Source organism: Siniperca chuatsi, linkage group LG1 (genome assembly GCF_020085105.1).
Source record: "Siniperca chuatsi isolate FFG_IHB_CAS linkage group LG1, ASM2008510v1, whole genome shotgun sequence".
Lineage (NCBI taxonomy): Eukaryota > Metazoa > Chordata > Actinopteri > Centrarchiformes > Sinipercidae > Siniperca > Siniperca chuatsi.
The window spans coordinates 14,246,076-14,274,070 of record NC_058042.1 but is presented as its reverse complement, the minus strand read 5'-3'; the positions used below and the strand labels follow the sequence as shown (position 1 = coordinate 14,274,070).

The 27,995-nt window shown below is 38.2% G+C and overlaps 2 protein-coding genes across 3 annotated transcripts; one reads left to right on the top strand and one right to left on the bottom strand.

Annotated features, from left to right (window-relative positions):
• Positions 1 to 39: 39 nt before the first annotated feature.
• Positions 40 to 15,587, bottom strand: pkd1l3 (polycystic kidney disease 1-like 3). The gene is made up of 24 exons (XM_044206278.1): positions 15,526 to 15,587; positions 14,834 to 15,039; positions 14,066 to 14,173; positions 13,892 to 13,917; positions 13,770 to 13,803; positions 13,577 to 13,638; positions 13,380 to 13,442; positions 13,131 to 13,286; positions 12,911 to 13,023; positions 12,649 to 12,772; positions 12,240 to 12,362; positions 11,021 to 11,240; positions 10,538 to 10,719; positions 10,179 to 10,409; positions 9,729 to 9,830; positions 8,415 to 8,593; positions 7,371 to 7,517; positions 7,063 to 7,265; positions 5,594 to 5,781; positions 5,184 to 5,316; positions 4,706 to 4,901; positions 4,399 to 4,615; positions 3,669 to 3,753; positions 40 to 2,469 (listed from the first exon to the last, which is right to left on the bottom strand). The coding sequence occupies exons 2-24, from the start codon at positions 14,946 to 14,948 to the stop codon at positions 2,423 to 2,425; spliced, it is 3,054 nt and encodes a 1,017-aa protein (XP_044062213.1). The 5' UTR covers positions 14,949 to 15,039; positions 15,526 to 15,587; the 3' UTR covers positions 40 to 2,422.
• On the top strand, positions 15,543 to 27,653 carry dhodh (dihydroorotate dehydrogenase). 2 transcript variants are annotated; one of them, XM_044206315.1, is made up of 9 exons: positions 15,543 to 15,696; positions 18,015 to 18,227; positions 18,327 to 18,526; positions 19,839 to 19,921; positions 20,355 to 20,542; positions 21,896 to 22,009; positions 24,257 to 24,410; positions 24,506 to 24,665; positions 26,245 to 27,653. In XM_044206315.1, exons 1-9 carry the CDS (start codon positions 15,679 to 15,681, stop codon positions 26,381 to 26,383), a joined length of 1,269 nt encoding a protein of 422 aa, XP_044062250.1. In that variant the 5' UTR covers positions 15,543 to 15,678; the 3' UTR covers positions 26,384 to 27,653. The 2 variants fall into 2 exon arrangements, with proteins under 2 accessions (XP_044062250.1, XP_044062240.1); XM_044206305.1 differs by lacking the exon at positions 15,543 to 15,696 and adding an exon at positions 15,758 to 15,841.
• The last annotated feature ends 342 nt before the right edge of the window (positions 27,654 to 27,995 follow it).

Below are 27,995 nucleotides of genomic sequence, written 5' to 3'. Positions count from 1 at the left end.
AAGTGTCTGTAAAAAGAACAGTCAGTGGCTGTGGCTGAGAAGAGAGTCCATCTTACATAATCCACCATAGAATTCTGGTTTCAATACTCAAGTCTAGGGTTTGCTGAAGAGTGTGCTTGTGTGACTGAGCAGGACATAACACAACTAGAAAGGTTAACCATTCTTTAAACCTCGCTTTGTTGAATAAACAAATCATATTTGTTTACATGACATGCATTTGACAGACACTTTACAATAAGTGCATTCAACCTACGCAGGAATAAGAGCTAGATGTTATCAAAGATGTTTATTATATAAGTATTTAGGTTGGCTTTTAAACAATAGTTTAAGTCTGTGTTATATCACAATGGTATTCATGGCCGGCATATCTGAATTTGTGGCCCAGAGACCCTAACAGATTCGGGTGTATGTTTGAGTCCCTATAGCAAGACCAAGCAGCAAAAAAAGACAGTTTTAGAGCTTTTCTTCACATTATATGACTGTGGTTTCTCCAGGCCCCTATGAACATCACTGACATTGAAAAAAAACGCACTGACAAACTGTTCATTATTAGCTTAGAATCACTGTGGCATGAATGTAGGTCAAGCTGTGCAGCTTGAGTGCTGGGAAGAAATTGAGGGCTGCTGATACAGTTTGTGGTGTGAGCTGTTGGCCAAAGCTGGAATAGCCTAACTGCAAGTTTCTTTCATGTATTTTCAAAGGTTATTCCACTGTAAGGGCGCATTCTACAGAGGAAATAATCACAAGCGAGCTTTGTTGTTGGCTTATCACACCAGTGTTGAGAGGATATGGGATAGTTGTAGGCCTACTGGCTTTTGACGGACTGTCCAATGCAAGTGATGTAAGTCAGTGAAGTAGGTCAAACACTGCTTTTTAAGTAGTGATTGTAAATAATTATCATATTTTGATGTGATTACTAAAATATCAACTGTATGTATCTGGTCTGCAAGGACAAATGTGTTATTGACTGGATGACATTGAATAAATATCCACTTTACTTTTCTCAGTGCTGGTCTGGTGTTTCAGGTACCTTCTAACAGACCCCAGCAGTGACAAAAGGCCGTTATCCAGGTGGCTGGGATCCTTAATGATTCTCCTAGCCTTATTCCTGCAGTGCCTGATGTAAAAATCCTTTAGGCAGGGTAGAGCATCTAGTATACTAGAACATTAATGGTATGGTGTTTTATGCTTGTTCTTTAAATATCCCAATATATGCATCTTGTAATTCAGTATAGAGGACGATGTCTGTAATATGTTTTGATATTTTTTATATAATAATAGTGACAGTGACTGTGAGGCACAAGACCACCATTTGTAACACAATAAAGCTTATATTTGAGTAATTTCAGTTGAAATCATAATGTGATTATATGTCATTATGTCATATGTCATAATGGCTTTTGGTGTATGATGAGTTTTTTATTAGTAGTATTCACTGTCATCATATTGTGGAAACTAGATATGCTGTAATTTCATTTTTATCTTAAACGTATATCTTGATTTATGGTTTTGGCAATCAGGTTTACAGATTTATCAGCTACTCCATCTCTTTCAGTTAAAAGTCACTAATAGATTAAATACATTAAGATTTTAATAGTTTATTGAAGTTCACACATACAATACATACAGAATCAATAAATAAAAAAAAAATGAATAATTTAGTATTTTTTGATTAAATAAAAGCACAGAAGGTCTAAGACGGGACATTAAAGTGTCTGCAGACCTTCTTGTATCCCCAAACCAAAAGCACAAACTTGACTGTAGTTAGGTCTGCTACATAAATCATTCAAAAGGAGGACACACTGAATCACATAGAAGTAGGCATGTATGATAAAAAGTCATGACATGCACCTTCAGCATGTATTAAAGTGACAGAATTGATATGAAAAAGTGATCAATTAGTAATTAGGTCTCATATGTGCAATTACATAAAAGCACCTTCCCATTCTTCTAAAGTGAAAGTCCATGCTGGTGTACAATCAATGGCTGGCCTTCATACACTGTGATGACTAGTCATGTTGACAGCAGTAGGCTGCAGCTGTCTTTGAATGCTGATCATTTCCATATTTTCAAAGTTGCTAAAAGCAAATAAGTTGTGCCATCAATAAATATCATTATCATTTTCATGCTAAAACAAGAAGAATATAATAGGTAGTCAATGACTTGAAAAAACAACACTTTGACATGCAAGGGCAAAATATATTCAATTACCCATATACTCTGACTCACCATTTCAGAAAACTTTCTCAGGCATTGGAAATGTACACATACAAAACATCAGAATGTGTTATGCAATTTTATATTCAGAAAGTAAAACTTAAGTTTTACAATAAGTGCAAAGGAGTGTTTAAGAAGCGAGAGTGCCGTGGATTGCAGCTGTGCCCATCAGAGAAGACAGCTTATCCCGCTAAATGCAGCTTCCTCACAGTGTGTGCCTGCCAGAGTACAGTCTACACTTGTCTTGTTGCTCTGTTAAATGGAGAAGACAGTGCAGTAAGACTCACAGTACTTTACTTCTCTTTAAGGGGAGGAAGGATGCATTGATACACTTAAGAGAGAGAAGTCACTTGGGAGGAGGAGAAAACTAAAAGGGACGCTAGTTTATACTTGTCAAAGCAAATAGTTGTACTTTTTCGTATGCATCATTAGATAAGAGCTCCCAGCAGTAAACCTGAAAGAAAATGGAATGGATACCGCTGTCTGCTTTATGAATTATGAATACGTAGTTTGGACTAAATAATTTATGTGATAAATGAAGTTTAGAGGCTGTTTATCCCTGGTTTGGTTTATCCTAAAAGGCTGTTCTTTCCACTCAGATGGTTTTCCTAGTTTGTAGAATTTCAGTTGTCTCAGATATTATATACTTATTTCATGACAGTTTTAGTTTCAAGTGAAAAGCTTGAAAGAAGTTTATTTTGAAGTGAATAAAATGTATTAAAACCAGTTAATTATTCCCTTTAGGGTTATGAAAAAGTCTTTTAACCTGCATTAACTTTGATTGAACTTTTGGCCACTTGGGAGCAGCAGTAACAAGCTGTGATTGATAAAAAATTAAATCCACTTTTGCTGGGGTGGGGGGGACATTAACTTTTTCCCACTTCTGAAGGGGGCGTGGCAGAAAAAGTTTGAGAACCACTGTGTTAAGATGATATTGTGAACGTATTAGCAAACAGTTAATTATTTACACCTCCAGCAGACACGGCGCAATATGTTTCTGGCCACCAGGAGAATGTAAGTCCAGTATTCACTCTCTATGAGCTCTGTTTTGGTCTCCACCAACTCCTAAGGGAAATATTTGTCTCTTTAGTTGCTAAATGCTCCACTATGTTCACCAGCTCGTCGCCAAGTCTGCCATTTGGTGCTGCGCAGGTAGTGTCAGTTTTTATGGCTTTTTTGCTAAAAACAGCTGCCTGTTATATCTGAAAACAACACTATGAGAGTGAGTGAGAGAGGTGAGAGTGAACCAAAACAATGAACACGCCAACGCTGTGTAGAGCTGAGGGGAACTGCAGAGTCAGGTGAATCTGTAGGTTCATCACTATGAGATACACCTACAGTGGTCATTTGACCCATTGTTAACATAAAAATATTGATTATATCAGCTTTAAGGATGAAAAACATAGGTAAAAACAGTTCTGGTAACAGAACCTACATGATGTTTTTCCTACCTAACAGCACTTGCTCGATTTCTTCAGTCTCCTCCACAGCAACAGGTTTCAGCAGCAGGGCAAAAAACACAGCAAGGCCAATCACCTGTGAACAAGCCACAGACAATCTTTGATAAATGTTTTATACCTGATACACAGAAATATAAAAAAACAGACAAAAATCTCTTTAAAAATTGTAATATTCTACAGAAAGCAAATCATCTTAAATGTAGTGATGTTATCCTATAACTAGTGTGACATGCTGGAAAGAAAATAGTTTTTAGACTAAATTATGAATTAAGCGACTTATTAAGATGAATAATTTAATACAGTTTAAAGGGACAGTTCACCCCAAAATCAAAAATAATTTTTTTCCACTTACCTGTAGTGTTATTTATCCATCTAGATTGTCTCTCGAATGTAATGGAACTAGATGGCACTCAGCTTGTGGTGCTCAAAGCGCCAAAAAAATACATTTGAAAAAGTCAACAGCAATGTCTCTTTCCAGAAATCACTAATCTCTATTATCTTTACCTATGTTTTTCATCATGTTGCTCCATGTCTGCTGGAGGTGTAAATAAGTAACCTAATATAGTCCCATTATAAAAAAAAATGCAGACATCTCTATGGCCGATATCTCCAAAACACCAAAACAATCTAGATGGGTAAACAGCACTACAGGTCAGAGGAAAAATATGTATTTTTGATTTTTGGGTGAACTGTCCCTTTAAGTTTTCCCATCTTTACCCACCTTGAGAGGCTGCAGTATAAAGATGCTCTGGAAGAGGGAGAGGGCCAGAGACATGACCCACTTGGTGGACTTTTGTTTGCCGTACTCAAAGCCGTACAACAGGGTGAAGTAAGTAGATACTATACTGATGGACAGCAGCAGGAACCAGCCCAGGAACACACACCACCAGGGCAGCCAGCAGCCCCCCGACTTCTTCTTCTTCCTCACAGGAAGTGGGCTGAGCCAAGAAGAGGGAAGGTTCCAGTTATATAAAACCAGTGACATTTCTTCTCTATACAGATGTTTCTGTTTCTGTGTTTGTACTGACCAGTAGGCCAAGTGGCTAGTGAAGACCATCTCAGCCTTGCGAACCAGCAGGTTGGTGATGTTGAGAGCCTGCTGGTACTCATGTGGACTCGGGAAGTTCTTTCCATCCAGTTTCTCCAGGCACATCATGAGGTGATAGAGACCAGCTAGGAGGAACTTGCTGCAGTACACCCAGTGTGGGTCACTCTCACTCTCCCCTTTGACAGGATTACATACAGACCAGCATGTAATTACATTTCTCTGAGAGCAACAGACATGCTGGGGAAGTTGGAGAGTGTTGAGAGATGCACTCTGTTGGTTTGGTCCCAATAGGATACTGTCATGCTTCATTTTTGCCCTTATTGCCTGTCTGTGTAGCTCCTTTTATGTAAATGCTGATTGCAGAACAGTTTTTTCTTTTATCGAGTCAGGCTAACAGGAGGTAATCAGTGTTTGCTATTTTTCTGTAAAAACAAAACAAAAACAAACTAAAATACTACCTTGCATAAGCTGGATGAACTCATGCACCCTGTCCAAGGCAGGGAAGAGGTCAGCGGTGGACTCCAGCCTGTGCATCTCTGACATCTTGTTCCTCGTACTTCTGCTCACCAAAGAAATCACCTCCTCTGTATCCTAGGCAGGATGCACAACAAATACCAAATGCTACATGTATACTATTTGATCAAATGCAGAAAAAAGTAAAGGTACGTACATATTACACGCTTAAAAGGTCAGCAGAAGTCAAAGCCACACAGAACACTGACAGTTACTGCAACATAAACTGAATGTAAAACATGTTTCTGGGCTTACAAGGTCAGTGCTGAGGCAAGTATAATGTACAAAACAAGTCACACAAAAAAGTGCTGAACGCCCACTCACACCCATAGAGACTATATTATGCAAAACACACCTTCAGAATAGCTGGTATGGTAACTGTGGGGGGTCTCAAGTTCTCTTCAGAGTAGCCTTTTTGAGATTTTGAAATTATGCGAGGTTTGATGCTTCGGAAGATGGTGATGATGAGGATGTTGATTGGAAACATGAGAAGACCACTCTCTACCCCGACCATGATCTCCTGCCAGGTGATTTGCAATGAACCTGGAGAGAGAAAAAAACAAGGACACAGTGTCAGTGATGAGAAGCAACTGAAACGAGGCCCAGCCGGGATTATCTAATCACAGAGACTTTAGCACATTGGTTTTATGGCTCTCCTCAACCTTGTTTAAGCTCTGATAAACTGACTGTGCGCTACCTGCCCAACACCAAACAGCACACAGACAAAGTTAGCGACTAGCTTGGTGAATATTGTGGAGCCTTTGGCAGCTAAAGGCAAGAAAAGTATCTACTTCTGCAATTTTGACACTTGCACCACCTGCAGGCAAAGAGTGTTTTTCCTCTAGCTGCAGTTTGTGTGTATGCAGTGTTATATATTTTACACTTCTAAAATGTACCAAGTGTTTTGTTAAGTGGAGCATATTTTCTGCTGAATATTGTATGTCCTCTGTCCTCCTGGACTCCTGGTTACTTTTGAAAGGAAAGGGTCCTGATCAGATTTTATTTGTCCATAGGAAAACAGTGGGGGTAGGATGCAAAGGCAAAAAGCCAAAGAAAATTAAAAGGAAATTAGCAATGTAAACTGGCTTTGTGTTTGGTGCTGAATATTTTAACCAAAAACCTTGTTGTTGCAATAATTTATATAATACCCTGTGACAATGTATAACAGACAATAAAAACTTGTCTTTTGACCAATTTGCTTCCATTTGGTATTTTAAAACCACATACTGAATTGTATTTATATTTGAATATTTAACATCCATCCATTTTACTGGAGAATAGTGCAACATAGCAGATAGTCTTCCATTTATATGTATTATTTCATTTCAGCTAACAGGTAGCACAAGTGTAAAATGTAAATCTCAAACACACACACAGATGCAGCTGTACCAATGCCTGAAGGTGGTGTTAGTGTTAAACTTGCTGTAACTATTAATTTCTTTCTCGCATATTGGCATCAACCTTTTGAACTTTCATCCAGAACTTTGAGACCTAAAGAAAACCTCTCATTATGTTACATTTTAGATATTTGTTAGTTATTTATGATCAATATAGTAACTTTCTTACAAAACTGTGGGTTTGTTGTGCAAGTGACCTTATATTCTAGATACAATTTGAGCTTTAAAAGAACAATCAATGGGCATCTTTTTCTAAAAGTGAAATGTTCACCAGTCATTTTTAGATGCCTATAACATAATTATTATCAACCAACAACAATACTGATGAAATTAACATAAAGAGTAGTTTTGCCTCTTGAATTGAACTTTGCTCTTCAGGTCATAAAGCTAAGAAACAGCTTAAATAATTAAAGACGACGTAATTCACCAAATTTGAAGAGTACTGGCGAGTCCTCATTTACAGGAATGTTCCAGAAGGCGATATTGATGGCCATGGTGCAGAGGAGCAGGCTCATGCAGCAAGAGACCCTCTGGGCACGTGTGAACGGACTACGTGAGGGAGGATCCACTATGGACACCCAGATGTGTTCATCCCTAAAGCCAGAAGATGTTCTGCTATGGAAAATATTCCTGACAGAGAAAAACAGAAACCCATAATGACACTAATCGGTTAACATGACTTTCTCAAGAGTTGAGTTGGTTCATTTCAGCAGTGTTAAGTGATTCAACTCTGACCTGAAGCTGGCAATCTCGTTGTTCTTTGCAGCATTGAAAGTTTTCTTGGTCATGCCATCTCCACGATCACCACTCAGCCAGCAGTCACAAAAGAAGTGCCACACATGTCGTGTTTGGAGGTCTTGAATGGTCACCTTGTTTATATACCTTTTTATAAACCAACAAAGATTATACTTTTACCATATGGGTAATTTTATATGAGAAATGCAAATGTTAGATAATAATTAGGCTGCACTAGGCAACTCTGCAAACTGGGAGCACCAAATGGCAGCAAAAGGAGAGAATTTTATACCCATTTTATGTATATTGTGTATTTTACTTTGAAGTTTCTTTGAAATGTACTTACTGTACACAGAGATTTCTTGCCTCCAGCCAAAGCCAATATTAGTATGAGCAAAATGTTGTGAAACAAACCATGATATATTTATCATATCATGAGTAAAGATAGCATCAACCTTGCTGCTTTGGTCATAGTATCCTATCCTAAAGTACTACAGTACTGTATATTGCCCAAAGAATTTTGTGATTCTCTATGACCAATCTTATTTCTATATTACACCATAGCTCAGATCTATTCTCCACCAAAGTGTGTGTGTATGCATGTGTATAGTATGAGTGGTATTTAATGAGAAGTGATAACAAGGCAGTGCTAATTAAGAAGGCAGGCCTGACATTTCAAAGTGTCACTGTGAAGAAGCCTGCATAGAGGCAGCTCTAACAACCCTGTTTACAGGTTTACACTGACACCCACCAATTACCCACATGTTCAGTGTAGAGCTGAATCAATCCAAGCATAAAAAACACAACCATGTAAATGTCACCCCAAGGTACAACCTAAAAATGACATAAAGCTGCAAGTAAACTTCATTTATAATGATTTCAAAACAAATTATGCCATTTTCATATAGCTGCCATGGACAATTTAGGGAAATTGGTGTCTGAAAGAAAAATAAAAGTTTCTTTTTTTTATGGGAACCACTGTGCCCTGATCTGGAGTAGTATTAAATATATTAATTGCAATGTACTGTATGTAGCTTCTAGTACCATGATGGGCAACCTCCAGAGTTGTCGTGCTGCAGCCTGAGGTTTTGCACTTCGCCCAGTGGGAAGGGTGTGGCCAACAGGAACATATCGACAGCTCCTCTCTCAAACACAGGCTTGTCAGGATCTGTGAGGTTGTGTGTGTCGCTCTCTCCCTCTGAGCCAGTCAGCTTCACTGTCACCTACAGGACAGCACAATGTACTAACGCAACAGCACTGGGTTCACACGTCAGTGTCCTGAACCAAGATTGTGTAAAAGACCACACTCATGTTTGTGCATAGTTTAGCCCATTTACTATAAAGTGTGTGTACTAGACGTAACTACCGACCAGTCTCTAAAGCAAACCGTAGATTTACACTGATCAGTGCATTTTTCATCCTTTCCAGGCTGGTTTTCATTCATTTCAGAACCTTTTAAAAAGACTTGAAACTAGCTTTTGATAGGTAATCCATCACAGTAAACATTTAGTTGTTTTATCTTATTGTTAAAGTTACATCGTTGTATGACATTAAGAATATTCTTTAACATTATAATCCTTAAGATTTTCACAAAATCAAACCCCATTTCTGATACTATCTATGGTTGGCATTTTTTCAGCAATAACCATTCAGTGTATTCACATTCAGTTATTACCCCTCTATATAGTAGTTATTATCTTAAGTGGCTGGGTCCACCATTCTGATGCATTCAAGTGTTTGTGGGAAGTTCTAACATTCAAGACTTGTGAGTTGGCTGAAAAACAACTTATTCATTAAAGGATAGGTTCACAATTTTCCAAGTCTATCTGAAAACAATAGTCAGGTGCACATATGACCACTGCAGCTGGGTTTGCTTACTATAGTCAATCTCCCTGTCCATACTGGCTTTGAAGATAGTTCATATATGCACCTTACTATTGTTATAAGACAGACATTAAAAATTATGAACCTATCCTTTAATGAAGCTACAAAATTCACATTATCCTTTTCACAGTGGCTATGTTTGCTTGTTGGCTTCTGGATTAGATTCTGAGAAGATACTGCTTTCCATGAGCAAAGATTTTAAAACAGTCCTATGCTTTCAACATAATAAATGTTCAGCATCATATTTATATTGTAACTTGAACTGAATCCACTGGTTGTCTGAATGGTAGGAAGAAATGCATTGATCTGAAGTATACACAAATTGTTGTATCAGGCTTAAGCATGCAGTATAGTTCTTTAAGCCAAGATGTATGGTACTCTCAGTAAAATGATTATTCTATGCGCTATTTCAATTGTCTCTTAGAAATATTAAAAAAATAAATCATAATTCTGTCAATTAAAGAAGAATCTTACATTGGCAGTAGTCCCAGAATTCTTGCGATGGCCAGTTTGGACACTGATCAGATAGTTGTAGCCAGCGCCTGGGTGATTGTCCTCCAGCAGAGTCATCTTCCTCTGATAGTTCAACATAAAACATTGTGGTGCATAAATATGAATATGTTGGCAGGAATTGCTTTATTTGGGCACTGGAATGAATGTGAAAAGTTTAGTTTCCAAACAAAATATACACCAAAAAAGGACATTATGTAGGACATTATGGCTATGGTATGCTTATAAATAGTTCATAATTAAGAACAGAGTATACATTTTTCTAATGTGGCCTGATGAGTTTCTGGTAAATGAATTGTTCCTACATGGTAACATTACATTCTGGGTTGAAACCTCACCCTTTAATTAATAATATAATATGAAAAACACAATATAAAAAGACCTGTTTTATGAGAGCTGTCTGGAGAGACTGACCTTAGAGTGTGACCTGCGGTCAGCATAGCAGGCCCACAGCAGAGTGACCAGGTAGAGGCCGAAGAAAGTGCACAGCAGTGCCAGCACCACATAGTTCTCAGACACAGTGGCAAACAACTCTGCTGTGTGAGATATGTCCACGTCGTTCGGCATCACAAAGAAGGAGCTCCCAAAGAGAGTGAGATGGTTACACAGACACTGTGTTCGCCCTGGAGTGCTTTTCTCTCCCACCTGAGACAAAGACAGCACATCACTGTCTGATATGCAGTAGTAGACTACTACTAGTAGACCATTACTGTACATGCAGAGCCGAAGCAATACAGCCAAGTTCATCACACTTTCTCCAGTTGGAAACTCACTTGACAGCCGTCAGTGCTCCATGCCTCTTTGTCTGTGTTCCAGTACAAGCACTTGCTCATAAAAGAAGTGATTCTCAGTGTCAGGCCTGGCGTCCGGGTGGAATTTAAGAGTCTGGTGTCAACATACCAGACTCCAGGAGTCTGCTGTAGCATCTCTGGGGTTATCATCCAGCGATAGCCTCCTGTTGCAAAAATCAGCTAACAAGTCATATGTTATCCAAGAACCAATTAAAATGTAAAAAAGTAACACCTTTTCTATCTCATATATTAATATATGAAAGAAGTGGGAGCACACACATGTAAAACAAACCATAAATTGGTGTCTGTTACTATTTTTTGTTGTTATTATACCTACCTGAATCACAGTGGCCCTATTACTACACAGTGTTACAGTAGGTTTCTAAACTCAATGACTTAAAATGACAGAAATCAGAGGTTAGGGTATGCAGCAATAGATCAGTCTCTGCTTGTAGCAGCAGTTACCCGTTTGGTTCAAGATGGTTGTGCTGCTGGAATATGTACTGTTAGGAGGTGACCCTTGAGACAACAAAAGAACCAATGACACATTGGCACTGGGCTCCACGCTGAAGAAGATGGACACATTAGGGTCTGAGACATTGAGTGTGGTCAGCGCTTTTGTGTTTTTCTCCAACACAATAGTACTATTCTTCAGTGCTGGAGCATTTGGATGAGACATATAGATCTGGAGAAACCAGAGAAAGCAAGTTATTACTACTATTAAAATCAAACTTAAGGACATATATGTTAATTAAGTACAAATATAGCCCTGAATCATATGCTACATCACACTAAAGATCTTTAGTTGCACAATTAAGAAGTGGTATTTTTCCCCTTGCCAATAAAGTTGTTGGTGTGAGCTCTGTGAGGATAAGTGGACAGTGAGTTTCATTTTCTTTGAATTGTATATACTACAATTACCAAAGAGAGTACATTTTTCATGAAAAAAAAAAAAAAAAAAAAAAAAAGAAATATTCAGGTATACAGATGATCAAAAATTGGAATGGTTATTTAAAACAGATGTTTTTGCTAACTTTGTCTCAAAAGTGTGGAAAAGAAGGTGAGATGGACTATTTAATGAGTCTTGACATTAATATATCTAGTAGCTTAGAATAGCATTTACTTTATAAGTAACATACATATTTTTGTTGTAGACATTGTTAGATTTGAAAATATGATTATGTAAGTTATATGAATTGGTATTCTTCATTTTTGGACTTTGTATGGTGTCATTTGAAAACTTGCGGTGTCTTGCAAGCCCATGTGGGACGGGCATTTTTAAATGCATGACACAATATTATTCCTCTTCTTCTTAGTGGTAGTAGTATATTTACCAACTTTTCTCCCCAATTTGAAATGGTAAATTCACCTGTTTTGTGGTGCTTGTCACTGCTAACTCCACTGTTGATCTGGGAAGGATATACACAGTCAGGTGCTAAGTGCTCTGATAAACAAGGTGTCACTAGCTGCTTCTTTTCACCTGCCAGTGAGGAACTTCACTCCCTGTGCAGTCGCTCTGACTAGCCTATTTAATACAACTGGTTGTTTCCTGGCTCTATGGAAGTACCATAAGGTTAAACTGTCTGCATGTAATGCACAATGTTCCCTTTGCTTGCCACCTACAATCAGAAAATGAGCACTATAGTTCTAATGACACAATACCCAATTCTCATGTTGGCTGTACCTCTATCATCTCTGTCAGGTGTACCAGCTCTATGTCTGAGTCTCCATCACTAAGTAAAAGGCTACAAACAGTTCCTGAGATGTTGTCGTCAGATGGATGGGGATTCTTTGAGAATGTAGCCATCTAAGAAGGAGAAAGGCTCTGTTAAAGGGACAGTCCACCCCAAAATCAAAAATACATATTATATCGGCCGTAAAGATGTTTGCATTTTTTAATATAATGGGACCATATGGCACTTAGCAGACATCTCTACAGCTGATATCTCCAAAACTCGGCAACTCACACCAAAACAGAGGAACAGAGGAAAAATATGTATTTTTGATTTTGGGGTGAACTGTCCCTTTTAAAAAGGCTGTAGGTGACAACAAAGATGCAAACACACATACACGTGGTGATAACACACACAGACCTGAGCGATGATTGTGCTGTACCCTTCAAGCTGAGACTTAAGTGCGGAATATGAGGGGAGTATGATGAACTCCCCATCTTTCTCTGAACCGAGCACTGCATTGCTGAGATCAGCAGCTTTGTGACTGGGGGGAGGGAAATTTGGAATATACTGTATAACAGTTTTTAAATATACTTGCTGCCATATTTATGTGATTAAAAATGAAAGAAAAGTTGCAACAGTGTTTGAAGAAATATCAGGTGAGTGATACCAAAATACCAACCTGCTCTGATAGATGGTGCCTGTTGGGTGCCTGATGATAATTGTCTGTGGAGTTATCGCACCCACCAGCACAGAGATTGTCCGAAAGATCGCAAAGATATCCTCAAACAAATTCTGGAAGTGGGGGAAATGCAACATCACCTGACTGTAACAGCCATAATGATGACATAATGTGCATAATTGCTTTAAGCTGTCCCAGTCACACATTCTTTTGAACTTACAGTTGGGTTTGGGTTAGTCTGGATGTCACATTTTTTCATTGAGAGAATGTAAATGCCACTGCTACAGTTGATGATGTGACTGATAGTTTCATTGTTTTTCACTAATTCTGGAGTCAGTATTTTAGTGCCTTCCAACAAATACTTAATGAAATTGTTCTGTGAAAGGGAAAAACAGACAGTATTTAATGTGCCATAACAATTACCATAATGGAATACTTTCCACAGGCTTTCCAAAGTGAAGGTACCCACCCTGGTTTCATTTGTCGGTTCCCCTACTGTCATTTCCATTCGCAGTAGTTCTTCATCTGCTTTCTGTCTCAGAATAAAAACAGCACTTGTGAACTTTGAGGTACAATTAACAAAAGGCCAATTACTGTACTATTCAATGAGCTTCATGATTCATGGGTCAAACAGTCTGTATGTAAAATAAATGAGGCATCTCTCACCTGGAGAAGTTGGCTAATGTTTGCAACATACAAACCCATGTCATTCAATCCCCTTTTGAGCCCTGAAATCAAAGTTTGTGTGTGTGTATGTTTGAGAAGTAGTGAAAGAAAGAGAGGCAGATACACAATCTCAGATTATGACTTTCTATACTGATTGAAATGATGAGACACATAATGTTTCAATCTAACTTACGGGATCTGGTTGCATGACTGGACGATTTTGTCTTCTGCAAAGAAAACATGAACAAAACTAGCATGCAAATTCAGTTTGGATGTTTATATGGCTTTTTACTGACTGTGAAAATTGACTCTTACCTTTGTGTTTGATGAAGACGACAAATCTTTAGAACAAGAAGGACACTTTTAACAAACAGCATGTTGCATATAAAGTGAAATTTAAAAAAGTAATCAGGAAGACAGAAAGGAAGGAAAGAAAAATTTAAGGAAGGACGGCGTTAAAGCAGTGATTAGGAAGCTGTTGTTGCATACTGTGGGTGCAGAGGAAGCCTCGTCTCTGGTTGCAGTCAGATGTTGTGATGAGCTGAAGAGGATTCAGCTTCATGTATGTGCAGTTGTCCTTTGAGACGTCAACATTTTCTGTTTTGGAAAGAAGTGTGTGTGCACATAAACACACAGACTCACCATTAGGGAAGCTTACTTTTTGGGACACTGCTTTGCTACAAATGCGTTACCCTAAACCCAATGAAGACAAAAAAATAAATAATCTGTCAGCTATTTTTCAGACTAATCAATTAGTCTTTAAAATATCAAAAGATAGTGAAAAATGCCCATCACATCAAGTTCCCAGAGCCCAGTGTAAAGTCTTCAGATTGCTTGTTTTGTCTAATCAACGATCCAAAACCAAAACATATTGATTTTTAATGATACAATACACACAAATGCAGCAAATCCTCATATTTTAGAAGTAATCTCATAATTTAGGAGCAACCTCCCTTGGGTTCATGAGATAATTTTGTGGTATTGTGAAGTAATTTTTCTAATGTGCGCCCTTTTCTCTTTGAAATGTTGAAACCTTTGGCCACAAAGCCTCTGATGATTAATCAAATCAAACAACCTGAAAAAGTAAAAAAAAAATGTTTTGCTTGAACTGTCCACCATTATGCATGTTAACCTGTGACAGGGGGTCTCAAATAGACACTGCTAGATTTTAAAGATCACAAGCCAAAAACACAATAAACTATAAAAAGAAAAATACACCAACAAAAGAAATGTAATGTGTGTGGGCATTTTACTCACTTATGGTGGGTCCCTGGTACGTCTCTTGGACCCCCTCCCCCAGCCACCAGGTGAAGTTGCTGGTGTTTCTCTCTTTGGTGATGTTCTTCAGGAAGATTTTGATTGGGGTGTTCATCACCTTCAGGAGTTCCCCTCCTTGCTTTTCACAGCTGCTCCTGGCTTGGGACCAGGTTTTGGATCCTACAACAAACTCAAAACAGACATTTCTGAAAACAGATTCACACAGTGCAGGGTAGTCATTGCCTTGACAGGCCTCAGACTTTTCTGGGAAATATAGAAATCCAACTGAAATCCACAAAAAGGCAGCGATTTGAAGTAACATGTCCATAGTTATTATAATGTACAGAGCTAAAGCTCATAGTGCTGCAGGAACTGTGGCAGGAACAGCAACTGAGCAAGATCACTTCTGTCAGACACATGGAAATTAGGGAGCTTTCTCCAGAAAAACTCTGCATATGTTCTCAATACATTAAGGAAATCACTGCAGAAACTCAAACAAGATGCAAAGTGAAGGAGTCAGTTGGCATCAGCAAAGATCACACAAGCCAAACCTTCCATCTGTTACTGACCAAGGACAGTATAATATTATCATATATAGTAATGATAATAAGTATAAGTAAGAATAAGTATCTTATTCTCAAACTAAATCACCCTAAATATCCACTGACTTCATATCGCCTCTTGAGAAGCACCTTAATTTAATTGAATGACCAACATCCCTGCATCTCCTCCAAGTTCTACTTCCAAATATCGCGAGAGAATGTGGAGGAAGCTGTGACCGCGTGTGTTTGTGTAACGTAAGGAAATACATTCAATTCCCTTTAATGCAGTGACAGAACTGCTCCATGGCCGGACATCTGAAGGTAATTTCAGAGACAATCTTATCCCCTTTTTGTTTTTGGCAGAATCAAATGATTTGAAACGTCGCCACGAAACTTGATGTTGTGTTCCTGTTTGCTAGCTCGGTTGCTCCGCCTAAAAGTAACGTTAAACCAGGAAGCACTCCAGGTTAGCGTTTCCGTGTCTTTGCGTATCACCACAGAAACACATGCAGTGGCGGTGTATTTGCTATCATTTACTTGCCCTTTGATTAAATTGGGGCGGTTATTGTAAGAAAAATGCACAAAGACAGATGTTTAAGTTAATGTATTTAGGAGTATGTAAGTTTTCAGCTATTACACAGAGAGTAACTTTAGTCACTATAGTTTCCTTCAAAGAAGACCTCCAATCACATATCAGTTGATAGTATTGAGACAGTGAAGAAGATGGACAGTGAAAATCAGTTGTCATTAAACTGGGTTCATTGAGCACAAGCTAACTATAGCAGGCAGAGGTGGAAAGTAATTAAGTACATTTATTCAGGTATTGTAAAGTACAGGAGAGCCCCTTACGTCCCAAGAATTTTTTATTTTTGTTTATCTTGCTGCACACAATGCTAACTTGAAAAAAGAGAAATTTTTCAGGACCTTGAAGGCTTCATAATTTAACACTCTGAAAGGGTCCATTTGCATAGTGAGTACTTACTTTTTAATAATTTAAGTACATTTTGCTGGTAATACTTTTACTTGTAACGGGGCATTTTTACACAGTGGTATTGTTACTTTTACTTAAATAAAGGATCTGAGTACTTCTTCGACCACTGCTAGCAGGATTCATACTTAGGCTACTCGTACTCTGGCTTTTCCTTAATGTCTGATTTCCATCCACATGGTTAAGCCTAAGGTTCATTCAGATATAACTGCCTGCCTCGAAATCTTAATAACAACACTGTTTTTACCAGTTTTCAACTCTCTTAACTACATTAAGCAAGGACTGATTATAATCATAATAAGGCATTACTCATTGAAACAGTAGGTCCTTGAAGTCTGCCTTCTGGCCTTCACTTGAAATCTGACTTATTAAAGAGAGAGCTTTTTATGTTTTTTTTTCTCTTCTGTTATATCTACAATGTTGAAACACACACACATCTGTGTTGTCCAGGTGAGTCCAAAACACTGACTATGAATCTCCCAAAGGAACCTACGGAGAATTACCACCCAAAACTGTAGTTCCCTTCAGCCCTACGGAGTACTTTAGTGTCTGCTAGATAATTGTTTTGGTTTTCTGACACGCAACTCTGATTACATCAACCTGGTTTCCGGCCACAGCAGAAACTTTTTATAAACCCACTGTACACCCTGCACCAAACTAAATCTACCATAATGTAGTATGTCTTTTAACTGCCTTCATTTTATAACTGGTGTAAATATAACCGGACTGGTTGAATGAGAAATGTAGCATTCTGTTTGTGAGTCTGACAGCATCTTCTGCCTCTAGTTAACAAGTAACATAACCAGTATCAGATAGTCTTCAAAGTGGCTATAATCAATATTAGAGACCAAAAACAGAGCTAAAAGGAGAGTGAATGTTGGACTTGCATTCATCAAATTAATGATAATGTTGCTCCGTAACTGCTGGATGTGTAATTAAGTGACCAGCTAGGAGACCTGTTGATTAAACCTGCATGTTACAGGCTGATGGCTTGAGGAATTAAAGAGTTCTTGTATCTACTTATTTTGTTTTTTTGTTGTAGAAGTCGTTGCAGTCTGGATTGGTCCTATTTGCGCATGTTACCAAGCACACAGATAAGACCAAAAGACAGAACACTCTGAAGTACCGATGTGTAAAACATTTGTAGAATCCGACAGTTTACATTAAAATGGTTAAGCTTGCATAAAAAGTGCATTCTCTGCTGCAATTTCCTGATTTTTAAAGTGGCACAGTCCCTTAAGTTAAGTTCATTGTCAATTTCAATTCCAAGGTATTTGTATGTTGTGACCATTTCCATTTTATTGACTTGAAACACAAAAGACACCAACAAAGTCGCTCCAACAGTTGTAATTAATTTCGTTAACAGTGACTCAGTTCCATTGGTCTCCCATTAGCCCATCTGGTGTTCATGCATGCACGATGTGATGTGTGATGGCCATGTGTTTGTTTGTTTTTTCTGTACGCTACCTTACATATTAGCCTGATTTATTTAACAAAACACTGTATACAAACTCAGGTTATTGTGGAAATTGGGTCAATGCAAACATTATGAATGCTTTTATTGAACTATTAACTAACCAGTGTATTCACAGTAACACATGTCTGACGTGACACAGTTTTATGGATCGATTTTTCATGCTCTTGTCAACAGAAGCAGCTAAAAGATGCACTGAAGGTCATCAGCTCAGGTAGCCTTCTGTTTGCCTCCTACCTCACTGCGGTTGGAGATGAACGTTTCTATGCCAACCAGCTGATGCCCCTGCTGCAGAGGATTGTGGGGGCAGAGACGGCGCATGTGTTGGCAGTGAAGATGATTGGTCTTGGTCTAGTTCCTCTGAACCGCTACCAGGACCCTGCATCATTGGTAAGCATGTGACCTTACTTTCTGCTCAGTGACATTTCCTGTTGACATCAGATGTTCATGATCCGAGACACTGTAAGACTTGTTTTTATTTATCTACAGGAAGTGAACGTCCTGGGATTAAAGTTCAGAAACCCTATTGGGATTGCGGCGGGCTTCGACAAGCATGGAGAGGCCGTGGACGGGTTGTACAAGGTGGGTTTTGGCTTTGTTGAAGTGGGCACGATCACACCCAAACCTCAGGAGGGGAACCCCAAACCACGTGTGTTTCGACTCACTACAGATCATGCAATTATTAACAGGTAAGTTGATAAGCTTTTGTGAGAGGAATAGACAGTGTAATTTTTTTTCTATTCTTTTATTGACCATGTTCCGCATTTTAACGCCCTGCTCTCACAAAGAGTTTATTCAATTTATATAACAGTAGCCACATTAGTCTAAGTTTATGTTAAAATCCTTAAGACACAAAACAAGAGCAGGAGTGTGTCATGTTCATGTATAATATTCTTCTTCACATCGCTCAATATGTTATGAGAGATTATGCTCCCTACAGGTTTATTAATATAGGGTTCACATATATCAAGCTGTGAATAAGAGTTCATGGTTTTACCTAATTTCTTTTGCAACACAGACTTGAAGGAGCTAAATGAAGGAAATCTTTCTTTAACAGCTCTTTCTTCATTTTGTTTCTCTCTTTAATTATACACAGTAGAATTGGTAATTTATATTTTTGAATTATTGTAACAGACAATTTACCTGTGAATTAAAAGCTTTGCCAGTGGATCTTGAACAGTCTGTTTTTAAATTATTCCATATTCTATAGATATTTTTATATTGAAATTGTACTATTAGTGCACTTGATTAGGTTCATTCTAAGGATTACCAAGTTTTATAGTTGTCTACACTGTAATTTTGCAGCAGTACAGTATTTCCACACATACTCTTGAGACAGCGCTTAATCTGCTTAATTAGTATATATGTAGCACTAAAGCAAATATGTATAATTCAAAGACCTGTCAGAAAAATTGCAATATATATTATTCATAAATCATGCAGATAGCTCAACAAATAAGAGTAAACCTGCCTGGAAGTTTCTCGTTATAATTAGGTGTGTGTTGTCAAAACAATAAATATGTGCTTTATAACAAGAAATGTCTCATTATAATGACATGATTTTATCATGAGACATCCATGGTTATGAGGTACCTCAGAAAATGCACTGATGGTTGAAGATTAGGTAGGCGAAGAAAAACAATATGCTACAAGAAACGGCCCCATGAGGAATAATCCAACATCTTGGATGTCACTTTGGGTTACCAAAGTCTGGGAGGGGATTCTCTCTGCGTTAGAGCTCCAGAGTGGACAAAATCATACAGTTTCCACTTGCTCATAACCATATTCCAAAACAAGCAAAATTTCAGTGTATTTTTAGCCCCAAAGGGGAGATTTAATCAGTTTATCAACATGCTCATGTCATTATTTATGTAGTTGGGTTAGTGTAAAAGGTATAAAAGCTGGAGTTACAAAATGATAAAAATCTTGTAAGATTATTGTTATTTGTAAGTTGATGTTTTAATACTGTATGTATATGTATGTGTGCGCACTCTCCACCAGATATGGATTCAACAGCTGTGGTTTGGCAGAAGCACAACAGAGGCTGAAGGCCAGGGAAGACACACAGCAGCAGCAAAGTAAAGGTGTGCAGGCACTCCTTATATTCTGTAGACTTCTCATCTCAGTGCGCAAAATGTCACCCTGTTTTTATTTTTCCTTTAAAAAAAAATGAAGTTGCTTTCAGTTTTATTACCACAGTAAGTCTGATATAAATATGTCCTGTTTTTTTTTCCTGGTGTGCATTTATAATTTACTGGTCACTTAGTTTGTAATGGGGAAGCCTAAATTGGGTATGTGGTTAAATACACTATTCTATTCTATGTTAATGATCTTGACCTGTCCTTGTCTCACATTTTATTGTCTGATCCATACCTGCTTACAGCCTATTTAGCACATCAGCAGCCTCTGCCCCAGTTGAGTCATGTGTGTGATGATGCAGCCTGTGTTTGTGCTTGTCTGAACTTTCCTATGTGTGTGTGTGTGTGTTTGTATACGTGCGTGTGTCTGTGTTTATAGCTGGCCTTCCCCTGGGGATCAACCTAGGGAAGAACAAGCTGTCCCAGGACGCAGGGGCAGATTACTTGGAGGGAGTGAGAGCGCTGGGCCCGCTGGCTGACTACCTGGTGGTTAACGTCAGCAGTCCTAATACACCAGGTCTCCGGGATCTACAGGGGAAGGCTGAGCTCCGCCAGCTCCTACATACGGTAGGACTGTCCGAATGTTCGTGAAATTACTGGGTTTGGACCCATCAGTGACAAAAATGTAAACACAACAAATATTCATCATCTGCCCTTATTGCTCAGCCTTTCTCCCTCAAAAATAATTGAACTTGCATTTAAATTACAAGTAAATGAAAGAAACCGTCATATACAGTAGATCTTAATTATAAAAGTAATAAATAACTTTACAGTAATCAATCTCAGAGCCAAATGCTGTCCTACAGTATACAGCAAGATTCAAAATAGCATCTTAAAGGAACATAACAAGCTTGCCAAAATTATGGAACCAATTATTCTTGCTTTGAATTTACATCGCAAACATTACTTTTTTTTCTGCTAATGCCATGTATGTTGGTGTAGGAGTAACTTAGCGCTTACATCGAATAAATTCTAAAATAGATTATATAATATCATTCCCACTGTGTTGTTTTTACTCTAGCCTCTATGGCTTCTGCAGCTGAACACCGCTCCCCCCCGAACAGTGAGGAGCAAATGCCGTTTTCCCTCACAGCAAAGGGAAAAATGAGTCAGGACAGGGTTAATGAATGTCACAGAGCAGTTAGGCCCTACACCCCTTCAGCACAGTAGAATGTCTGTGGTTTAGGTATGATACTGAGTGAAATAGAAATAAAAACAGAACATATTTATAGTGCGGAACTTTTTTGTCCCCCTTCTGGCAGTGAGAGTAATTACACACACACTGTTGACAAACGGGCAATATATAGTTAAAAAAATACAGAGAAATTTCCACAGTTCCAAGACAGTAAGCCATTACTTAGGTAGAGTAAATGTAATAGCTACATAGCCTACTCCAAATATTTTACCAACCTGTCCAAGAGCAGTAACGTGACATCTGCCCCTTCTCTCAGCGCTCTCTGACGAGGAAAAGCTAAAGCTACACCACGGATGTAAAAGTCTCACACTCTAGCTTTAATTCCCCACCAACAAACTAAGTAAAAAGATTCAGTAAGGGATTCAAAAGGATTCAGATTTAATAAGCGGATTCAGAACTGGATTCAGGTTCATTAAATGCTATCAAACTATCCTGAGGTGCATGTCAGGGTTTGAAAGCAACCTTTTGATTTTGCAAAGGGGATGTGTTCAAGCTTAAACATGCTGTTAAGTTGCTCTTTAAACAAAATAAGTATATGAATGTATATTCGTTGTTGAGCCCATCATCCATCAATTGAAAGGCTGAATTTTTGATCTTTCCTGTTCCAAAGGCTTTAGATCTTGCAGCACAGTACACCATCTTTCTGTCTTAGGTTCCAATAGTTCTCTAGTAGCTCTCTCTTCCCCCTCACCTGATATACTCACATTCTCCCACAATCTGCTCAGGTGTTGAAGGAGCGCGATGCCCTGCTGGGAGAATCCAAACCTCCGGTCCTGGTGAAGATCGCTCCTGACCTCACTACCCAGGACAAACAAGACATTGCTGATGTTGTCACTGAGGTGGGAAGTTATTTATTGCAGTCATTTAATTTTCTAATTGTGCCTTTTGATTTTATTGTTCTTAATTTAAATTATATAATTATAATCTATTCCATGAAATTCTTTGTAATATTGCAATGTTTCATTTCTTGTGTGTTTCGCATTTATGGCAAATAGAAGGGTATGTACAGGTTTGATTCAGATAGGATTGTGTCCCTTATCTGTCAAGTCTCTTCGGAAGGATAAAGATTACATTTTTAATTCTAGCATTTTACAGCGTCAATCTGGCTAACAAGAAAAATACCTGAAAAAATACTTGTCAAGTTTGTACATTCTGCTTTTATAGAATTCAGTCTGTAGTTTTTAAATTGTTGCTTTTTATCCCTTCTTACAGGGAAAAAACATGCAAACTTTTAACAGGAAAAACCAGAATTGAAGTTCAGGTCCTTCTCTGAGATGACAGTAGATTTACCCATGTCACATGCTCTTATGCAAACAGCACACACCCTTTGCAAAGGTGCAGACACCTTCTCGTTTGAATAACAGTTGGGTTGCTGGCCAGATAAATGTGACTCTTCAAAACAATTCAACTTTACCATCACTCCCTCTTAGTAATGTTATTTGTATAGCATCTGTCAAAACAAACTTAAAAAGATTTAAACATTTCAGCACTACAGTTAGATAACATCAGGCAAATAGCAGTGCAGAGAATGAAATCGAATAAAATACATTGAATAAATACTAAAATAAGATTTTTTTTAAGTGTAATAAACAAATAACACGGATATGACATAAGAAAAGGAAAATTAAATCTTTGGGCTCACATTGATACAAGGCTTTTTAAAAAGAATGTTTTTTAGAAGAGATTTAAAAGATGTTATTGATTCTGCTCAGATCCTCTGGCAAAGCTCTGCTAGTGGCTGCTATGATTAAAATGATAGCACCTGTTAACTAATATAACTGTAGTCACATCTTTAGCTTCAGAAGGTTTCTAAATTGGCATTTTAGTTTGCACAACAATCTTAAACAATCGTAAATCAAAATAGTCATATACTTGCTAAAGTGACAGCTTTTATAGAATTCAGTCTGTAGTTTTTAAATTGTTGCTTTTTATCCCTTCTTACAGGGAAAAAACATGCAAACTTTTAACAGGAAAAACCAGAATTGAAGTTCAGGTCCTTCTCTGAGATGACAGTAGATTTACCCATGTCACATGCTCTTATGCAAACAGCACACACCCTTTGCAAAGGTGCAGACACCTTCTCGTTTGAATAACAGTTGGGTTGCTGGCCAGATAAATGTGACTCTTCAAAACAATTCAACTTTACCATCACTCCCTCTTAGTAATGTTATTTGTACAGCATCTGTCAAAACAAACTTAAAAAGATTTAAACATTTCAGCACTACAGTTAGATAACATCAGGCAAATAGCAGTGCAGAGAATGAAATCGAATAAAATACATTGAATAAATACTAAAATAAGATTTTTTTTAAGTGTAATAAACAAATAACACAGATATGACATAAGAAAAGGAAAATTAAATCTTTGGGCTCACATTGATACAAGGCTTTTTAAAAAGAATGTTTTTTAGAAGAGATTTAAAAGATGTTATTGATTCTGCTCAGATCCTCTGGCAAAGCTCTGCTAGTGGCTGCTATGATTAAAATGATAGCACCTGTTAACTAATATAACTGTAGTCACATCTTTAGCTTCAGAAGGTTTCTAAATTGGCATTTTAGTTTGCACAACAATCTTAAACAACAATCGTAAATCATATACTTGCTAAAGTAACACCTGTGGTTGTTTAGTGATCAAATGTAAGGTTATGGGTTTTATGAGTTTTACTTTCTCCTTCATTCATCACCATGTGTCAGATGTGTTCAGTTTAAGGTCACTGTCACTGAGCTTGTCTACATGATTATGTTAGTGTTATTTGCTGCTTGATATCTCAGCTGACAGTTTGTACTATGGTGCTCACTATTATAATTGGCTAATTTTCAGCCTCAGCAGAAAACCGTTTAAGCAAACATTCTCTGTTGCTCAACAGAACCATTTAAAGACATTTGGCGCCTCTCTCCCTCTCTGCTCTGGCAACCTCATCACTCTTCTCTCTCTTTTTGTCGCAGTACATTTAACATTAGAGGTCTGTGAAAGTCAGATGGCCTTTACTTACACTTGCCTACATACATCACTTCTGCTCCTGTAGATGCAGGTACATATGTCACTCACTTCCTGGCCTCTCCTTGATGTATGTTCTGGGTTTGCAGCTGGGAGTGGATGGTTTAATGGTGTCTAACACCACAGTGTCCAGACCAGAAACGCTTCAGGATCCGCATAAGTCTGAGGTTGGTGGGTTAAGTGGCCAGCCTCTCAAAGACCTCTCCACTAGCACTGTGAGAGAGATGTACAACCTCACCAAAGGTACTTATTTACACACCAGTATTTTCTGTCCATTTCCGATCACCTGAGTATCAAGAGAGTACATATAAAATATACTTTTAATAATGTTTTTGTAGGTAAAGTGGCAATTGTTGGAATCGGTGGTGTGGCCAGTGGACAGGATGCCATGGATAAGATCCGTGCTGGTGCATCACTGGTTCAGCTGTACACAGCTTTGACCTACCAGGGTCCGCCCATAGTGACAAAGATAAAGCGAGAATTGGAACAACTTCTTAAGTGAGTATGAATGGGAATTAAAGTCTAGGCAAATCTTTTAGTGGAAGTTTAAGGATATTTGGAGGGGTTCCTTTTTAATCATGAAAGGATAATTCTTGTTTATTACCACATTGGTTGTAGGGTTGGGCCAATGAACGATGCTATGGTCTAGCCATCGCCCACTGAGCACTCTACCATCGTAACATCGTGATTTAAAAGCCCCCTGGCACGTAAAATCTCGTTACTGAAAGTGCAATAAATGCTTTGCGAGTAAAAAGCTAATAAGAGTAGTTGTAGTAGTATCACTATGGCTAGTATTTCAAATATTTTTTAGAATCATATGATCTGCTTAAAGAGGTAACTTAAGCATAGTGTTAACCGTTCCTGCTGCAGCTTTCAGACCGTGGTCGGGAAGCACAGGGTAGACTTTGTTTTCCTCCAGGGCTGAAGTTGATGCTAACCACCTTCACTTTTACCCAGCAGCTGGGAAGCAAGACACAGGAACATCTTGGGTATTGAGGAGCTGCAGTGTTTATTCAGGGGCAAACTAACCTATATTGTACATTTACTGCCACTAAACAACTTCACTGCTAACCTGTCCCGCTGCTCCAATCGCCAACACCTGTCTGCTGTGATTGCTGTCCACCGTCACAGTGGCGTCACTCTCTCTCTCTCGCCCACACACTCACTGTGCACTGCCCTGTTCCTTAAAGGAGCCACGCTACTCTTATAACAAATAGGGAGAAAAAATAAAGAAAGACCCCACCCCCCACTACCAACGATGTCATCGTCCATTCCGATGTTTCACTGTGGACATCGCCCAACCCTAATTGGTCTTATCATTGGAAATAACATTGCACTCACCAAGTGAATTGCTAAAATCTGTGAATACAGCGCTATAAAGACAACAAGAGACACAAGCAGTCAGGCAGGTTTTAAACAAACCTCCAGGTCATCCAGACTTATTTGAAAGAGAAAATGAAAGCAAATGGTCAAATTATTACTGTTGATTACAAATAGTCATTATAATTTATAAACCTATTTCCCGGTTCAACTTTGACCCACTGTAAATGCTGTAGTTGCACATGCACACAGTTTTCCGATTATTATGGACATTTCAGGTCACTCACTTTTGGTTTTGCCTTCAAATAAAGTGGTTCAGATAATCTGGCTACACTGATAGCTTTTATATAAGCTGTGTAATCATCTTGCCCTATCTGACTTCTTTTTAGCATTGTTGCAATGTTCTCAGATCTCAGCAGTTACTTTGAGTTATCATAACTGATGGAAATGATGGTGTGTAAATATGACCAAAATAAACCATATTTATTCTTTAATGTTGTTTATAAAGTTGTCTTTCCTGAGTTTTAGCATCAGCCTACGCATACAGTAGTATTTGACATCAACGCTAGTGCAACTCCGGGTAATGAGACAGTTGTGCTCAAAACTGCATGCATGTCATATGTTTCTCAAACACTTATAGCACAATTTTCCTCTTGTACATCAATTGCTTTGTCTTTCTACTGTAGAAAGATGTCCTTTAATTCTCAATACAAATATATTCTCATTCCCTACAAACACATTTTTGTTTCTTTTACAGAGAACAAGGTTTCAGCAGTGTATCAGAGGCAGTTGGAGCAGATCACAGGGGGGCAGATGGGTCAACTCATAAGCAGAGCCTGCTGAAAGAGATGGTAAATGTTAACACAGCACCTGTAGTTGCCATCTCCTCCAGCTAGGCAATGTGATCTTTAACTTTTCTTTGAACTGCGATGAATGCTGAGTATTTGTGATCGTCCATCCGACCGTCTTGATTTCCAGGATGAGATATGGTCTGAAATGGTAGTTGTTGAAACCATATTTTTTGGGTATTTGTGTAGAGAAGTGCAAATGCTGAATGCATCAAATCTCAGCTTCTCGCCTTTACTTAACTAAGTCAATAATGAGAAGTCTTTGATGTTGTATCTATGCATTAAGAACCTGAGGTCTGTTTTAACCTTCATTTCAAACATTCGTCTTTTGTTACAGTGTAACAGCAGTAGGTGAATCTCAAGTGCATACTGACACCAAAGTGCTTGAACTCTTCAAACACAAACTTTTTTAATAAACACATACAAGCTATTTTCGTGTGTATAAAGAAAATAAACTGACATCATGTTATGTGATTAAAATAGCAAAACATCCTCCATTTTAGGAATTGTCTAATACAGAAGTTGAAACATACATTCAAATGTTGGCATTGTATTATTTGCTGCCCATCTAAAAATACATGTTGTTATTGTTACTATAAATGAGTGCAAAACATTGACGACATGAACAGGAGGACAAGATGATACTGCACAAAAATCCAGTTAAACACACTAACAGCTCAAATGCTATTTGGATTTAGGATCATGGTATCTATTTTGCTATGTGCTATGAGGGACGCCCTGTAGCAGTACCGTTCATGGCGAGTGTTTGTGAGCTCTCTGTTTCAAGGTACTGTAAGACCCGGCAACTGAGATGCACTAGATTTCCCAAATAAAACATGTTTTTCTTATTCGCTTCCGTGCTCATAGAAAGTTATGATGGTCAGATGAGCATAAAATAAGACACTTGAAGTGATCTGTTTATAAATTATCTGTTTATTGTCTATTAAAAACAAGACTTTCAAAACAAATGCATCACTTGGCTGTTTGAAACCATCCTCTTTTTTTTCCCTGCACCAAATCATATACCTTTTGGAGAGATTACATTTGCATTTTGTCTATTTTCTCATTGTATTACTGTTATAAAAACTCACAGGCTGTGGACTGCAATGTGTTCTGTGAGAGCAGGGTTGGAATAATATACTTGTTTTGAATCTGAATGTACTTGCACAGTGTATCGCCTCTAGATTTCAGCAAACTCAGTGTTGTTCTTGTGTGTATGTGGAGAACAGCATGTGTTAAGGCGAGTGATTCACACAGACTGGAAAATGTGCTTTAAGGCACAACTAAAATAAAAAACAAGGTTACACTGTGGAAAGAACTGCAGTAGTTTTTATTTTTCATTCTGAAGAGAAACTTCTTCTACTTGAACAGAGTGTAGTCAACTGATCCTTCCTAATCATCAGCAGCAGCAAACACACATTGCTGCGTTCCCTGCAGCAATAGAGAAAGCCCTTCAAGTCCTCTTCCCCTCAGCTGAACTCTCACTCCCCTCTGTTCTTATTAGCTGTGGGCGTTGTGGTATCATGGTCTCCCATTGGGGGAGGCTGCTGCTTTTATTGTTATTCTTGGGTTTTTCCTCACTCATTGACACACATTGAGATGCCTTTGTAGCCTATCACACCACCACCTGCTAATCCCAGAATAGACGGTGATCATTAGA